Raw genomic sequence first — 18,000 nt, forward strand, 5'->3', positions numbered from 1 at the left:
CAAATTAACCAACCTACTCCAAGACCCTGCATACAAGCCCCTAAACACAGACCCCACCACCTACCTAGAAAAAACCACTAGATCCAAAATAAAAGCCTCCCCCATCAGCGAAGAAATCCAACAAAGAATCATTCCCAGAGAGAAATCATCCAGATGCCCTAAGCTCTATGGCCTCCCCAAGATACACAAAGAAGGAACCCCACTCAGACCCATAGTCAGCTCCATAGGCTCACCTCTACAAAACCTAGCCAAATTTCTCGCCAAACAACTACAGCCCTATGCAGAATCCATCACCTCACACGTAAAAACTCATTCCAGTTCATAGAGATCATAAAGAAACAAAACTTACAGCCCAGCGACCTACTCGTGAGCTTTGATGTCATATCCTCTTCACCCAAGTGCCAATCAAAGAAGCCTTGACAGCTATCCAAAACAAATATAACCCCCAAGCACATCCTAGATCTGACCAACCACTGCCTATCCAACACATACTTCATCTATAATGGACAAAAATACAAACAAGTAGAAGGAGCACCCATGGGATCACCTTCTCACCTGTCATTGCCAATCTCTACATGGAACACTTTGAAACCCAGGCTCTAGAAAAATCTGATCACAAACCCAAACTCTGGCTCAGATATGTAGACGACACCTTCATAATCTGGCCACACGGGAAAGAAAAACTTGACAACTTCCTCACACACCTCAATAGCCTACACCCCAAAATACAGTTCACCATGGAAGCAGAAGTTAATAACCAACTTCCCTTCCTGGATGTCTTAGTCTACAGAAAACCCAATGGCTCCCTAGGACACACCATCTACCAGAAGAAAACACACACAAACCGCTATCTGCACGCACTCTCACACCACCACCCAGCACAGATCAACTCCGTAGCCAAGACACTCATCTCCAGAACAAAATGCTTAGCTGATGAACAACACCTAAAACCCGAACTAGACACTCTCACTAACGTACTAACATCCAATGGATTCCAAAGAAATAAGATTACCAAGCTAATCCAAAAAGAACCCCCCACTAAAATCCAAGACAGAGAACAAGAAAACGGCACAGCCCTCCTCCCATATATAAAAGGCACCACAGACAGAATCAGCAAGATCCTCCACAAACACAACATCAAGACAGCATTCTGCACAAACAGAAAAATATCCACCATCCTAAGAAACCCCAAAGACAAAATTGAGTTAGAAAATCAAGGAGTATATGAAATCCCATGCCCCGCCTGCCCCACCACATACATTGGACAAACCAACAGAAGAATAAGTGCACGCATTGAAGAACACAAGAACTCATTCAAAAAGAGGAACCAACTTCTTCCCTGGTCCAACACTTTAAAGTCACAGGACATGATATTGACTTTAAAAGACCAGAACTATCGCCAAAACTGAACACTTTAACAACAGAATAATCAGAGAAGCCATTGAGATAGAAAAACGCCCACACAGCATGAACAAACGAGATGACACCTCCCGCCTACCAGCCATTTGGAAACCCGCCCTGATTGACAAACGAGTCCCTAACACGAGGAATGACACCAGACCCACACTCACAAGGTCCACACAGGATGTCACCACCGCACATCCACCCAGAAAGCAGACCCAAACCCACACTGATCATAAAGCACGACCAAGGACCAGAAGCCAGACCGCAGCTGCAACATTGGCCATTTCAAACCCCTCCAATCCATTCATGCAGCAGACTGACACCCACTATGAAGATGTAGCACGACCACAAAGCCAAACAACAGCTATGCAGCTCACCAGCTCAAATCCCCCTGCAGCACAGACTAGACTGAGCACAACCAAGCCCCCACCAACACAGGACACACCCCCAGCCAATCAGAGCACAGAAAAACCCCCATCCAATCAGAGCACAGCCAAGCTCCCACCCAATCAGTTCAAACCCCCACTAGCAGTTAAAAGGAAGAAACAGCTGCGATCACACATTGCTCCCAGAAGCACGAAGCTGAAGCCTGAAGATGACGAATGAGACTTCACAAAACGCCGCCAAGACACTTCCAATTTTACACGGAGAAAACCCGAACAACCAAAGACCTATATACAAACACCGTGAAAACCTCAGAAAACAAATATTGCACCTCTACGGGAGGAAATCCACCATCTGACCAGGACCTATGAAAACTAGAAGTCCAAAGAGCTTCCATTTTATGTGACCTCGCATTCCTCTGAAACTGCCATGATCAAAATTTAATCCCCAAATGCTTCCAATTGAAATTCCACTCCAACTCTGCAGCCACCAAACGCATCCTAAAAAGAACAGAATTGGCCTTAATCAGAAATGAACTTCACACAAAAAGATTCCTCCTAGATCAAATCAACAAAGATCTCCTCACACTTCACCTCAAACTCAGCAACAAGATGCACCCTGCACTTTGGGACAAATCCAAACAACTTGCCGTCTGGAGAGCCGAAACACAGACCACCCTCAAGACAGACACGCACACCAACAAACTCCGAAGACAACAAGAACGCCAGAAACAAACCCCTCCACCCTCACAGCAACACATGAAACAAACAGTGCATAATATCTCAGATAGGATCCTCACCAAAGCTGAAACCGATGTCCTTTCCAAAGGATTCAACTTTGCAGTCACTCCCAAATACATCCCCACCGAAACCATTATATGCGGAGTTGAAACCAGCCTGACCAAAATCAACCCCGATGACGCTAACAAAATCAGACTCGAGATCTCCAACATCCTCTGCACCAGCAAGCCACCCAAAAACAACTTACCCAAAGAGGAACAGACAGCACTACTTAACCTGAAAAAAGATACCAGCATAATAATCCTACCAGCAGACAAGGGCAACGCCACGGTGGTTATGAACACATCTGACTACCAAACCAAATTAACCAACCTACTCCAAGACCCTGCATACAAGCCCTAAACACAGACCCCACCACCTACCTAGAAAACCACTAGATCCAAAATAAAAGCCTCCCCCATCAGCGAAGAAATCCAACAAAGAATCATTCCCAGAGAGAAATCATCCAGATGCCCTAAGCTCTATGGCCTACCCAAGATACACAAAGAAGGAACCCCACTCAGACCCATAGTCAGCTCCATAGGCTCACCTCTACAAAACCTAGCCAAATTTCTCGCCAAACAACTACAGCCCTATGCAGAATCCATCACCTCACACGTAAAAAACTCATTCCAGTTCATAGAGATCATAAAGAAACAAAACTTACAGCCCAGCGACCTACTCGTGAGCTTTGATGTCATATCCCTCTTCACCCAAGTGCCAATCAAAGAAGCCTTGACAGCTATCCAAAACAAATATAACCCCCCCAAGCACATCCTAGATCTGACCAACCACTGCCTATCCAACACATACTTCATCTATAATGGACAAAAATACAAACAAGTAGAAGGAGCACCCATGGGATCACCCCTCTCACCTGTCATTGCCAACCTCTACATGGAACACTTTGAAACCCAAGCTCTAGAAAAATCTGATCACAAACCCAAACTCTGGCTCAGATATGTAGACGATACCTTCATAATCTGGCCACACAGGAAAGAAAAACTTGACAACTTCCTCACACACCTCAATAGCCTACACCCCAAAATACAGTTCACCATGGAAACAGAAGTTAATAACCAACTTCCTTCCTGGATGTCTTAGTCTACAGAAAACCCAATGGCTCCTAGGACACACCATCTACCAGAAGAAAACACACACAAACCGCTATCTGCACTCTCACACCACCACCCAGCACAGATCAACTCCGTAGCCAAGACACTCATCTCCAGAACAAAATGCTTAGCTGATGAACAACACCTAAAACCGAACTAGACACTCTCACTAACGTACTAACATCCAATGGATTCCAAAGAAATAAGATTACCAAGCTAATCCAAAAGAACCCCCACTAAAATCCAAGACAGAGAACAAGAAAATGGCACAGCCCTCCTCCCATATATAAAAGGCACCACAGACAGAATCAGCAAGATCCTCCACAAACACAACATCAAGACAGCATTCTGCACAAACAGAAAATATCCACCATCCTAAGAAACCCCAAAGACAAAATTGAGTTAGAAAATCAAGGAGTATATGAAATCCCATGCACCGCCTGCCCCATCACATACATTGGACAAACCAACAGAAGAATAAGTGCACGCATTGAAGAACACAAGAACTCATTCAAAAAAGAGGAACCAACTTCTTCCCTGGTCCAACACTTTAAAGTCACAGGACATGATATTGACTTTAAAAAGACCAGAACTATCGCCAAAACTGAACACTTTAACAACAGAATAATCAGAGAAGCCATTGAGATAGAAAAACGCCCACACAGCATGAACAAACGAGATGACACCTCCCGCCTACCAGCCATTTGGAAACCCGCCCTGATTGACAAACGAGTCCCTAACACGAGGAATGACACCAGAACCACACTCACAAGGTCCACACAGGATGTCACCACCGCACATCCACCCAGAAAGCAGACCCAAACCCACACTGATCATAAAGCACGACCAAGGACCAGAAGCCAGACCGCAGCTGCAACATTGGCCATTTCAAACCCCTCCAATCCATTCATGCAGCAGACTGACACCCACTATGAAGATGTAGCACGACCACAAAGCCAAACAACAGCTATGCAGCTCACCAGCTCAAATTCCCCTGCAGCACAGACTAGACTGAGCACAACCAAGCCCCCACCAACACAGGACACACCCCCAGCCAATCAGAGCACAGAAAAACCCCCATCCAATCAGAGCACAGCCAAGCTCCCACCCAATCAGTTCAAACCCCCACTAGCAGTTAAAAGGAAGAAACAGCTGCGATCACACATTGCTCCCAGAAGCACGGCTGAAGCCTGAAGATGACGAATGAGACTTCGAAGCGTCGCCAAGACACTTCCAATTTTACACGGAGAAAACCGAACAACCAAAGACCTATATACAAACACCGTGAAAACCTCAGAAAACAAATATATATATATATATTTATATATATATATATATATATATATATATATATATATATATATATATATATATATATATATATATATTTTCTTCAAGATATGTTGTTTTATCTATGACAATTGTTTGTGTATACTGTTGTGACCAAAACAATAAAAAAATAAAAAGAAAAAAAGAAAAGAAAACATGGCTGATGGTGGGTATGAGAAAGAACAGAAAATCAACGTAATAGGAAATATATGAATTTTATCTTCTTAAATCTTACCTCTATAGCCATTTCCCATGTAGCCATTCATGCCGTACTTTGATTCCTTCCCTCCTAAACCCAAAGAAAAAAAACCCCCCAAGAATCATATTCTTGATTGACAATATTTCTTTATGTAATTCTAAGCAATAAGTTTATTATTTAGCAAACTTCAATGTGAACTGTTTCATATCTATGTTCAAACATCAGCACTCCAAAAGATTAATCCAGATAACTTAATCATACTTTCCCAATGTTTTATTAATTTATTTATTTTTATTTGTCATAACAGCATACATAAGCATAAGCATGAAGTAACTATACAACATATAAGTATATATATGAGTATAAGCATGTAATAACTATATAAATTAGATATAACGAAAGGAAACAGTAGGACAGGAACAGTAGCCACATTTGTGCTCTTATGCACGCCCAATCATAGCATATCCAATCATAGCATAAACATGTCCTGGAAGCATTGAATGTCATAGCATAAACATGTCCTGGAATCATCATTGCATAAATCATCATAGCATAAACATGTCCTGGAAGCATTGAATGGAGATAGCATTTTTTTTTCTCTTGTGTGTGGAAAGATTAAGAGATTTTGTTGCTTCAGGCTGGTCTTTCTTCTATCCCATAGGTAAACTTCATGCTATTCATATGTTCATGCTGCCTATCAGAAGCCATTATTTCCTTTCCCTACAGATATATCTGTACGAATGTGCACCCATAGAGACAAATGCTGGGGGAATTATGTGCTATTTTCTCACCATCACAATATGGTTTTTAGTGCAATAGAAATGATGTAGGGAGTTCCAGGACCCACAGTGAATTGGGGCAGGGCCCTGGTTGACTCATGCATTCCAAAGTCTGAATTTATAAAGTCAATTTGCACAGCCAGGTTCAAAGCAATTTGGTGGGAATGTAGAATGGAAAACAGTGCTATTTAGAAATGCCCTTGATATCCTGTTATACAGGTAGTCCTTGACTTATGACTACAATTGAGCCCAAAATTTCCATTACTAAGCAATACAGTTTTTAAGTGAGTTTTGCTCCATTTTACAACCAATCTTGCTATAGTTGTTAAGTGAATCACTGCATTCTATTCTATTCTATTCTATTCTATTCTATTCTATTCTATTCTATTCTATTCTATTCTATTCTATTCTGAGTTTAAGATGGTTGTTCTGCTGTGCTAAGGGTAGGGCTAAGTCACTGTGATTCTTGAAATCATATTTTTGTTCAGTTAAAAATAATACCTGAAAGGGGGGAAAAGGATACATATATCTAAAGCTGCTTGTAAGGTGTAATAATATTTTTTTTGGAAGGCAGCATAGTAGTAGGAAAACCTTCAGGGAAGAGAACCTTCCTTTAGAAAGCTGTTCTGTATGGATTTGCCTTCCAAAAAAGCAGAGATATTTGGCCCATATTCAGGAGCACACAAGATGTAAATAGCAGTGGTGAAATCCAATTTTTTTTTACTACTGTTCTGTGGGTGTGGCTTGGTGGGCGTGGCATGGCTTGGTGGACGTGGCTTGGTGGGCATGGCAGAGGAAGGATACTGCAAAATCCCCATTCCCTCCGCATTCCTGGGGCCAGCCAGAGGTGGTATTTGCCAGTTCTCCAAACCACTCAAAATTTCTGCTACCGGTTCTCAAGAATCTGGAATTCACTCCTGGTAAATAGAGTTAAATATTTTGGCCATATAGATCTCCCAATGACATGCCAAGTACATTTTCAACTCTTTCCCAGTTACAGACATTTGAAGTGCTTTTAATGGTAGCTTGTGTACCATCAAATTGGGGTCCTATCACTCATGCTTCGGTGACATCCAAATGAGCTAATTATGAAGTGTTCTATTTAGGGCTCTACTTGAAAGTGTTTGTAAATTGATTGTTTCTGAATAAATATTCTTATATTTTAAAGGGGTGGTGGTGGCAAATAAGAACATGATGAACTGATTTTCACTGTTTCACTGGCTATATAGTTGGTTGCAGAGTGCTGATGGACAGAGTGGGACTTATTTAGACATGCCTAAATCTGTAGGGTTTAATTATTCCATCTTTATTACTTTAGAAGTTATTTCAGAGGGGTGAACATACTGTACACAATACTCCTTCTTCCTACATTTTCCTACAATCATAATCCTGTGAAGTGAGTTGGGCTAAGAGAGAGTGACTGGCCCAAAGTCACCCAGCTGGCTTTCATTCCTCAAGCCAGATTAAAACTCAGTCTCCTGGTCTCTAGCCTGATGCCTTAAGATAGATTATGAACTCAAATAAGCACTAAGAGGAGTCCAAAATGCTGAAGGTAACAAGCCTTCTCAACAACAGTCCTTAGATTAGGAAGTACCACTGAGTAAATACTTAGTATGCTTCTATTTAAGTGGCAACTTGCTTTCTCCAAAGGGAATTCCTACTGATCACCATAAAGCTTTCTTTGTTATTACACTAACACTTTAAAGAACAATGCTTTGTTTAATACAATCTTATTGATTATTATGAATTCATTTTATTAAATTGCTTGGTGATTATTTTCACTTCAAGCAGTTAGATATAAAAATGTTGAAGAATACAGTCCTTAAGGTTCTTATATTGGAAGACTCCAGAATTACCCAGACACATAGTTTGAAAAATAGTTTCTCATTCCAAAACTCTGGAAGTTCTTTATTTTAGGCCAACCAGTTTTAGGATATTAGCAAACAAGTAAAAAAGACAGGAAAACAGAACTGTGGTACCACTTACGATATCCTCCTAGTGGCTGTCCAGGGCCTAGCAGACTGCCGTACCCTCCTGGGGCTTGCCCTGCAGCAAGAGGACCATATGCAGCTGCCAGATTAAAAAAAGAGGCAAAATTTAAGCACAACGAAGAGTCAAGATAATCTTTGATGGTACTATGAGCCTTTCCTCCCTGGTGATAGCAATAGCATTTATATACCACTTCACAGTGCTTTCCAGCCCTCTCTAAGTGTTTTACAGAGTCAGCATATTGCCCCCAACAATCTGGGTTCTCATTTTACCCACCTCAGAAGGATGGAAGGCTGAGTCAACCTTGAGCCAGTCAGGATCAAACTGCCAAATTGCAGGCAGCCAGCAGTCTGCAGAATTAGCCTGCTGCATTTTAACCATCGGTAATGCACCACCACAGCTCCTTAACTTAGCTTAGCCAATGCTCTTTTTATATCAATGTCCTGATGAGATACTGATGTGCTATTTTGGTTCTCACTACCACTGATTGGCTACTGAAATGTCCTTATTGATACCGGTAGTAGTGAGGATATTTCCTGATTGGCTGATGAAAGAGCTAATAGTATCCCACCTAAAGTAAAGGGACGTTTTCCAGGATCTATTGATCAAAGCTGTTCTGGTCAAATAAATACACTCATCTAAAAGGAGGGGATGGGTAGTAGAGAAAACGCCCATTGCCCATCATGGTTCTGTGTTGGCTTTAGCAGAGTTAGTGTTAAAATCAACATAAGACTGCTTAAATCATGGGTTAGGGTGGGGATAAAGCTAGTATCATGTGACAAAGGGAGAAGATTAAGATTAGGACTGTCAGAACACTCTAATGCTAATTACATAACTAGCAGCAGGATAAAGACTTAAGAGTCTTTTCTGGGGGTGGAGTGAAGGCTCACACTTAACCTTACCTGCCCCCAGTCCGTTAGCTTGAAGATCTCTACTGTTCAAATATCCTAGTCCGTTTCCATTTCCTGCAAAGGATGAAGAAACAGAAAGGAAAAATGTGCAATATAGAAAATCACATCAAATGCCCTGTCACTATGTGTCCCTCCTGTAAAATGGAATGGGAATCTAGGAAGTATTGTTGACCACTGGTTACCAATGATGACCTTCAATCATCTATACAGAACTTATGTTTTCCATCTAAAATAGGATCATTGAAAACCAATGAAAGTATATTTCAGTCTCCTGGGATACTCTGCTGGCAATCTGTGAACTATTTTCAACCATATCCAATTTAGGCAATATAGTATATTTCCATATCTAATACAACACTTAAAGAGCACTGAACAGACTGTCCTGTCTGAGTGGTCCAGTTGTTCTGTCAACAGCAACTAGTCATCTAAAGATATGACACAATTGTGTGCAGAATGGAAGCTTTATGTAGCTTTATGACATAAATGACTTTATCTAGTTTATTTCTGATTTTCAGGATCTGCATTGAAGAAGATATGGGGGAAAGATGATTTGCAGTTCTTTTGAGTGGGAGAGTTTATTTCTTTTGAAAGAAAATGGGTACATTAAGCTTAACCATTTTACTATTTAAATTGTATTTTAACAAAGGTGATGTCAAAAGTTGCACATCTGCAGACAGAAGTTACATTCTGTCAGCTAGGGATTTCCCCCTGGCTTAATATACTCAACCACTTTGGTTTGAAAATCAAGATTTATAGCAGTGTGGTGTGTAAGCTTAGATGATTGCAGTTTATTCAAGAATACATAATTGAACCATATCTTAGTATAATACATCATTCATTTAAAGCAGAATAATCTCTCTTTCTGGGCTTGTTTTAACAGGCTAGCCTAACAGCTCCTCAGAAATTTGAGAATGTTGCCCTGGGACATGAAAGAAAAGAAAGAGAAAGATGCAGGAGTAAAATTGGTGCTTCTTTATTATGTCAATCATATGCTAAGTGTTTTTAACTTGGTCACTCACACTTTGAGATTCTCAGGAAGACATGAATAATGAATACTTTTGCCTTTTCACAATAAACTATTGCTAAATTCCTATTTCCATCCTAACTTGTAGAAGGTTCAATTTCTTACCATTCAACCCCATCGCCTGGGCAGGCTGGGATTCATATCCTACTTGTGGCCCACCTGGGTGAAAGAGACCAAAAAGCAGGAAAGTGAATTTTTAATTCCACAGATACAAGAAATTCTCGTATTACACAGGATCTCCAGATGTAATCTAGGGATTTTGAGGTTGGTGTCAGATCTACAAAGGTTCTTCGCAACGTAGTAGACTTGGCCTGCAGCATTATCTTTCTAAGTAGGAAGTGGAGCTTCCTCCTTCCAAAGCCCATATTGGCAAGGAGTAATCATATGGCCTGATCCTGGAAGAAAGGAGAAGGAGGCTGCAACACAATCTCCCAACTTTTGGGAATATTACAAGAAATCATATGCTAAATTTTTTCTTGTTTTTTAAACAAAGCAGATGAGAAAAGGAGCCCCTGAGAGACAAATTACTCCTATTTAAGGGGGGCTCTTTAAATCTGCTGTCAGATTGTCATCTGGAGACTCATTTCATGTGTTTTGGAGGAATTTAAGGAGCAGTTCACCTCCTAAAACCTACTGTTCCCATTCCCTTATTTAATTTTGGAAAGTAGAAAGAAGAAGAAGAAAAGAAAGATGAAGTTATTGTTGGGGGAGACACTGGGACGTGCGTGACATGTGACCCTGATCATTCTTGTACTAACCAATTTTACCGGTATAGAAAAGGAAATTGTTATGTCCCACTATGCTATATTGAAAGCATTAAACCGTAAGTTGATTCAGGCCTCTGAAATAAAATGTATAGCAAGGGGAAGGTGATCCATCAAAGATAATTTAGAACTCTGGAAAGCTATTACAAAACAACTATAAAAAAGTTCCATAATAGTCTTACCAAATGGTCCTGCTTTACCTTCCACTCCAAGACCAGCAGGTTGAGCACCATAAGGCAGCTGGCTAGGGTCTCCTAGAAGGAAATAGTCAGTGCAAGAGATGTGGTTTACAAAGAAATGAATGTTCTGCACCAGGCACTCTACTCCTGAATTTCAGCTTTCCAAGAAGACAACTTTTTAATGCATCTTCTAGCAATGCCACTCTATTGTTGTTTTCTTTGACCAGAAGAGGAATTCAATTGGTATAATTGTTTCACCCTTATGTGTTGGACTTCTTCCCCAACACATAAGGGTGAAACGATGATGACGTATAACTCTACTTGCATATATGACTTATTTAATCGGTCTCATTCGAGACAATGATGAATCCACATACAGACGGGTGCTTGAACAACTAGCCTCATGGTACGACCGGAACAATCTGGAACTGAACACATTCAAAACCGTAGATTCAGAAACGGAATTAGTTAAGGATTGTATGATAAAATGGGCACAAAATATCCAGCAACCTATAATGATGGAAACGTGGGAAAAAATTTGGGTTAGAAATGTTAAATTTACACAAGAACAGAGTTTAAGAGAAAATTTTTATAAGATGTTTTATAGATGGCATTTAGATCTAAAAAATTGGCATGTATGTATCCGAATATGCAAGCTAAATGTTGGAGATGTGATTGTGATGATGCTAGTTATTATCAATATGGTGGATTTGTAAAAAAATCAAAGCATTTTGGATAAAAATTTGGTGGATTATGCAAAATATTTTGAAAAAGAAGATAAAGTTTACTCCACAGTTGTTTCTATTGGGCATAATTATGGACTATACAGTAATAGAGACTAAATTGATTTTAAACTTAATATCACCAGCAAGACTACTGGTCGCGCAGTATTGGAAGAAGGAGTATTTGCCTACAATTGAAAAATGGACATTAAAAGTATCAAATATAGCAGAAATGGCAAAAATCTTAGCATATTTGAAAGACTATTCACAAGAAAGATATATATTGGAATGGAGAAGGTGGATTGACTATATTCAAAACAAATATCGGATCGAGAAGTATCAATTAGTCTATGAATGATAAAGGGAATGTATTATATTAGTAATTTTTTTTTGTTTTTTTATAGAAAAGAGGAGTTAAGGTTCCAAAGGGGGGATGGGAGTTTATGATTAATTAGTGTATTCTAGCTTATGATTGTTAGATGTAATACCCTGTATTTTCCTCTGGGAAGTTCCGGGGTGGGGGTGGGGGGAAGGGTGAATGGGAGGGGAGAAGGGAGAGGGGGGAGGGGAGAGGGAGGAGGGGGGGAAATGTTTGTTAAAATTTTTGTAAAACTTTTCTAATAAAAAAAACATAGAAATGGTGGTAGACTTTAGGAGAAACCCTTTCATACTTCCACTCTCACAATACAAGACAACATAGTATCAACAGTAGAAACCTTCAAATTTCTAGGTTCTACCATATCACAAGATCTAAAATGGACAACTAACATTGGGGACGGGTCTTGAGGATATTACCTGGGCTGAGTTTGATCCTGTGACTCCCGATGACATGGACAGGTTGTTGGGTAGGCTGAATCCCACCACATGTTTATTGGACCCGTGTCCCTCCTGGTTGGTACTGGCCATATGAGAGGTTACACGAGGCTGGCTCCTGGGAGTTACCAACACTTCTTTGTTGGGGGGCATTTTCCCCACTGCCTTGAAAGAGGCGGTGGTGAGGCCCCTCCTCAAGAAACCTTCCCTGGACCCAGCTGTATTGGCGAACTATCGTCCAGTCTCCAACATTCGATTTTTGGCGAAGGTTGTTGAGAATGTGGTGGCATATCAGCTTCCCCAATACCTGGAGGAAACTGTCTATCTGGACTCGTTCCAGTCCGGTTTCAGACCTGGATACAGCACGGAGACGGCTTTGGTCGCTTTGGTGGATGACTTCTGGAGGGCTCGGGACAGGGGATGTTCCTCTGTCCTGGTCCTTTTAGATCTCTCGGCAGCTTTTGATACCATCAACCATGGTATCCTGCTGCGGCGGTTGGAGGGATTGGGGGTGGGGGGCACCGTCTATCGGTGGTTCTCCTCCTATTTCTCTGACCGTTTGCAGATGGTGTTGGCAGGGGGGCAGAGATCGACCTCAAGGTGCCTCACTTGTGGGGTGCCACAGGGGTCGGTTCTTTCACCTCTCCTGTTCAACATCTACATGAAGCCGCTGGGGGAGGTTATCTGTGGTTTTGGGGTGGAATATCATCTGTACGCTGACGATACTCAGCTGTACATTTCCACCCCGAACCACCCCAACGAAGCCGTCGAGGTGATGGGCCGGTGTCTTGAAGCCATGTGGGTCTGGATGGGGAGGAACAGGCTCCAGCTCAACCCCTCCAAGACAGAGTGGCTGTGGGTTCCGGTGTCCCGGTACAGTCAGCTTACGCCATCGCTGACTGTTGGGGTTAAAGTATTGACCCCCAGGGGAAGGGTGTGCAACTTGGGCATTCTCCTGGATGATTGGCTGTCTTTAGAGGAACATTTGACGGCCGTCGCCAGGGGAGCATTTTATCAGGTTCGCCTGATTCGCCAGTTGCGCCCCTTCCTTGACCGGGACTCCTTACGCACGGTCACTCACGCCCTTGTTACTTCCCGCCTGGACTATTGCAATGCTCTCTACATAGGGCTCCCCTTGAAGAGCACCAGGAGGCTCCAGCTAGTCCAGAATGCGGCTGCGCGGGTGATAGAGGGAGCACCGCGTTGCTCCCATATAACACCTATCCTGCACGGCCTGCACTGGCTGCCGGTAGCCTTCTGGGTACAATTCAAGGTGTTGGTTACCACCTTTAAAGCACTCCATGGCTTAGGACCGGGTTATTTACGAGACCACCTTCTGCCACCGATAGCCTCCCAACGACCAGTGCGCTCCCACAGAGTGGGCCTCCTCAGGGTGCCGTCGACCAAACAATGTCGGTTGGAGGCCCCCAGGGGGAGGGCCTTCTCTGTGGCAGCATTGGCCCTCTGGAATGAGCTTCCTCCAGGGTTACGCCAACTCCCCGACCTCCGGACCTTCAAACGTGAACTGAAGACTTTATTATTTCATCGTGCCGGACCAGCCTAAGTATAATTTTAATTGTAATTTTAAATGGGTTTTATGTCGGTCTTTGACCGTTTTAATTGATCTGGCCTATTAAATATTTGGTTTTAATTCACTTTAAAATTGTTATTTGTATTTGGTGTTTTAATATGGCTCTAAACCGCCCTGAGTCCTTCGGGAGAAGGGCGGTATAGAAATTAAATTATAAAAATAAATAAATAAATAAATAAACATCAAAAACGTCATCAAACAAGGACAACAAAGAATGCTCTTTCTGCACCAACTCAGAAAGCTCAAACTGCCCAAGGATCTGCTGATCCAGTTCTACAGAGGAATTATTGAGTCTGTCATCTGCACCTCTATAACTGTCTGGTTTGGTTCTGCAACCCAACAAGACAGACACAGACTTCAGAGGATAATTAGAACTGCAGAAAAAACAATGGCTACCAACCTGCCTTCCATTGAGGACCTGTATACTGCACGAATCAAAAAGAGGGCTGTGAAAATATTTATAGATCCCTCACATACTGGACATAAACTGTTCAACTCCTACCCTCAAAACGACGCTATAGAGCACTGCACACCAGAACAACTAGACACAAGAATAGTTTTTTCCAGAACGCCATCACTCTGTTAAACAAATAATCCCCTCAACGCTGTCAAATTATTTACTAAATATGCACTACTATTAATCTTCTCATCATTCCCATCACCCATCTCCTTCCACTTATTACTGTAACTTTGTTGCTTATATCCTTACGATTTATACTGATATTGTTTCCTGATTGCTTAATTGTAGCCTATGACTATCATTAAGTATTGTATCATTAAGTGTTAAATCTGTACCCTAGGACTATCATTGTGTTGTAAGTGTTGTACCTTGATGAAGGTAGCTTTTCTTTTATGTACACTGAGAGCATATGCACCAAGACAAATTCCTTGTGTGTCCAATCACACTTGGCCAATAAAATTCTATTCTATTCTATTTGGACATGTCATATATGGATATAGATAATCATTTCAGTTCTTAAAAGCGTTACCTAGTGGAGAAGAAATCTCTTTGCTACAAATTTTCTAATCTCTTTACAGGCAGAACACCTTTCTAACAAGTCTTAAAAATTGGGATGTTTAAAAAAACTAAATCTTGAGTTAGTTAGCATTAGATTTAAATCTATGTTATTTTTCTATTCTTGTATAGTGTATAAATAATTCCATACAGTTGATTCTGCTTTACACACACCATATCTGCCAGCACTATAATCTCCCAGGCCGGTAGCTTCTGGTTGCTGTGGTTGTCCTCTGTATGGAAGTTGCCCAGCCCCTGTAATAGAGATGGCAGTCCAAAGATTAACTGGAACAGAGACAATCCCTTCCCTCACATGACTACACCTTTAGTTCCAATTAAATGGAACAGGCATTCCTTCTCTCAAAGGACCTGAAGCTCTAAGACAGCTTTCCCCAATGTGGTACTTTGCTAATAGAACAGAAGTTCCATCATCCACAGTGACTTTCTGTCCAGTACTTTGGAAGGACATCACTCTTAAGAAAGAATTTTGAGAGGTGTGGTTCTTCCACAAAACATTCTCTTTGCCTTCCTTAAGGATATGATTGTTTTTCGAGGAAGCCATGATAGAAGGCTTCGTAAAACCAGAACAATGGCCAACGTAGTTCTGCTCAAGCCATTCTAAGGTCATATCTTTGGTACTCAGAGCTTGCTAATCACTTGGCAAAGTTCACTTAGCTAACTTCAAGCTGCCCAAAGATTTGTTGCATTGCCAGTGAGTGGCGGAGGAATACTGCTCTTCATTCTGTCATAGCTTGGAGACTCACCTCCATACTTGGTGGAGGCAGCAGCAGCAGCAGCAACTGGACCACCCAGCTGACCGCCATATGGAATCTGGGCACCTGTGAATGAAACAAGCCTAAAGATTGTGTTCACTTAAGCCAACATAATCACTATGGTTTGTAACGTATTTTTTGGGATTTGCATAACATCCTGGAATTTAATAGCAATAGCACTTGGACTTCTATACTGCTTCACAGTGCTTTACAGCCCTCTCTAAGCAGTTTACAGAGTCAACATATTGCCCCAACAATCTGAATCCTCATTTTACCAACCTTGGAAGGATGAAAGGGTGAGTCAACTCTGAGCCGGTGAGACTTGAACTGCTGAACTGATAGCAGTCGGCAGTCAACAGAATTAGCCTGTAGTACTACATTCTAACCACTGCATCACCATGACTTTAAACAAATCACACGGGCTGAATTTGTACAAAAGTGATGGTTAGCTACTGCATCTCAGCACTAATTCAATTATTCAAGATCGATTGTGATTAATTTCTTATAAATATGCATATTTCCTAAAATCTACTTTCTTCAAACTGAAGAAAGTCTTCACTCCCCAAATCCACAGTTACAAATGGTAGGAGAAAGTGGGAATACTAGTTGTGAGAGTAACGATAAACGAGTCCCTGTAGATTTTATTCCACTATGCAGATCAGAGTTAATAGCTTAGTCTTAGGTAAAAGCCACAGAAGTTGGAATCAGTGGTTTATGGCCAGTGTGGCTTGTTCAAAAACCATGATTGAAAGGAATTATGGCTTAGCATAATGTGTGAAATCAACATATTTGCTCTTGCAAAATGCTGGTCTTTCTAATTATAAATCTCACTGGAAAGAGAAAACCTTGCAACTCAGTAGGCCATCTCTTTTAGCTGAATATTACATATCCCTACCTTCTTCCTTCTACATGGGCTGGAACTACAATTGAAAGAATTGTAAGACAATATGGGAAACTACTTTGTTCTATACTTATAGCAGTTTAAGCGACTGGGCCATACTCCATTGCCATGAACCTTGAACTGCACTGAAGAGAATTGGTATATTTGTCTGGATCTCACTTAAATTGCATTGGATCTTCAACTAATGTTCCTTACACTTTCACCAGCTCAAATGACTTGCTCCCTAACTGTCACGCTTTCTTGGCTGAAGCACACAATAATAATCCAAATAAGCTCTCACACTGAGCTAGAGATCCCTGACAATAATAACTTCTGTAGCCCACTTCTTCTTACTCTTTGGTTTCTTCATACTATCTCAGTCCCAAGTGAATTTCCCCATCATTATGAATATGGTGCAGCTGTGGCAGCTGCTGAATTTGAACATGAGCAACCAATATTCAAATATGGCCTTTGCCATCAACTTGACCAGAAGGCTTAAGCAGATTGCTGTCTGGTTAGTTTACCCTCCCTTATCAGTTGTTATGTTAAAACGGTTCTCTAAATTCTTTGGAGGAAAGGAGAAAAACAAATGTGAGAAATTAATGCCACCCATCCTCATTTCCACCTGGCTGAGCTCCAGCAAGAGGGAATCCATTGCCTCCAGCTCCATAGCCTGAAAAAGTAAAAAAAGAGATAAGATCTTTCTAGCCAGCTAGAAACTCAAGCCATCAATCTTGAATTATCTGTTGTGTATTTTAAAGCAGCTGAATTCAGATAAAGAGGACAGCTTTGATTTTTTTAATACATTGGTCAACAGCTCCACATTCTGGACATACCCATTTATTGCAGTAAGTGATGTGCAAATGTTTTTGGGCTGCTTCATTTATGCAGCTGTCTATGTTTCTGAATTAGTGATACCAGGGAAAACCGGGAACAATTTGCATGAAATAGATATGCAGCCATGATTTTTATCTGCTTTGTGAAAAACTTGGATTAGCTTGTGAAAAACTTGTAGACAGGTAATCCTTAATTTACAACCAATTGTTTAGTGACTATTCAAAGTTATGCTGCTGCTGAAAAATATCCAGTCTTCACTCTTATAACTGATCCTTGCACTTATGACTGTCACGCACCCCAATGTTCACATAACTGCAACTCAGGTGTTTGGCGACTGACTCACATTTACGACTGACTGCCGCATCCTGCAGTGTTGATTTATGGCAAAAAAACACCCATTTGGAAGAATGGTTTCAAAATTTTTTACTACCAGTTTTGTGGGTGTGGCTTGGTGGGCATGGCTTGGTGGGTGTGGCAGGCGAAAGATACCGTAAAATCTCCATTCCCTCCCCA

General features: G+C 41.3%; 1 protein-coding gene across 6 annotated transcripts in view; it reads right to left on the reverse strand.

Moving 5' to 3' along the window:
• Positions 1-18,000, reverse strand: part of GREP1 (glycine rich extracellular protein 1) — a 78,879-nt gene that overhangs the window by 9,375 nt on the left and 51,504 nt on the right. For 3 of the 6 annotated variants that reach the window (XM_058183896.1, XM_058183898.1, XM_058183899.1), the window contains exons 10-17: positions 17,276-17,323; positions 15,762-15,836; positions 15,172-15,252; positions 10,860-10,931; positions 10,019-10,072; positions 8,881-8,943; positions 7,976-8,059; positions 5,247-5,300 (exon numbers count right to left, since the gene is read on the reverse strand). In XM_058183896.1, coding sequence (XP_058039879.1) covers positions 5,247-5,300; positions 7,976-8,059; positions 8,881-8,943; positions 10,019-10,072; positions 10,860-10,931; positions 15,172-15,252; positions 15,762-15,836; positions 17,276-17,323 — 531 coding nt within the window. The remainder of the gene's footprint in view (positions 1-5,246; positions 5,301-7,975; positions 8,060-8,880; positions 8,944-10,018; positions 10,073-10,859; positions 10,932-15,171; positions 15,253-15,761; positions 15,837-17,275; positions 17,324-18,000) is intronic. The other 3 variants (XM_058183901.1, XM_058183900.1, XM_058183902.1) reach the window with 3 other exon arrangements.

Source organism: Ahaetulla prasina, chromosome 4, assembly GCF_028640845.1.
Source record: "Ahaetulla prasina isolate Xishuangbanna chromosome 4, ASM2864084v1, whole genome shotgun sequence".
Taxonomy (NCBI): domain Eukaryota; kingdom Metazoa; phylum Chordata; class Lepidosauria; order Squamata; family Colubridae; genus Ahaetulla; species Ahaetulla prasina.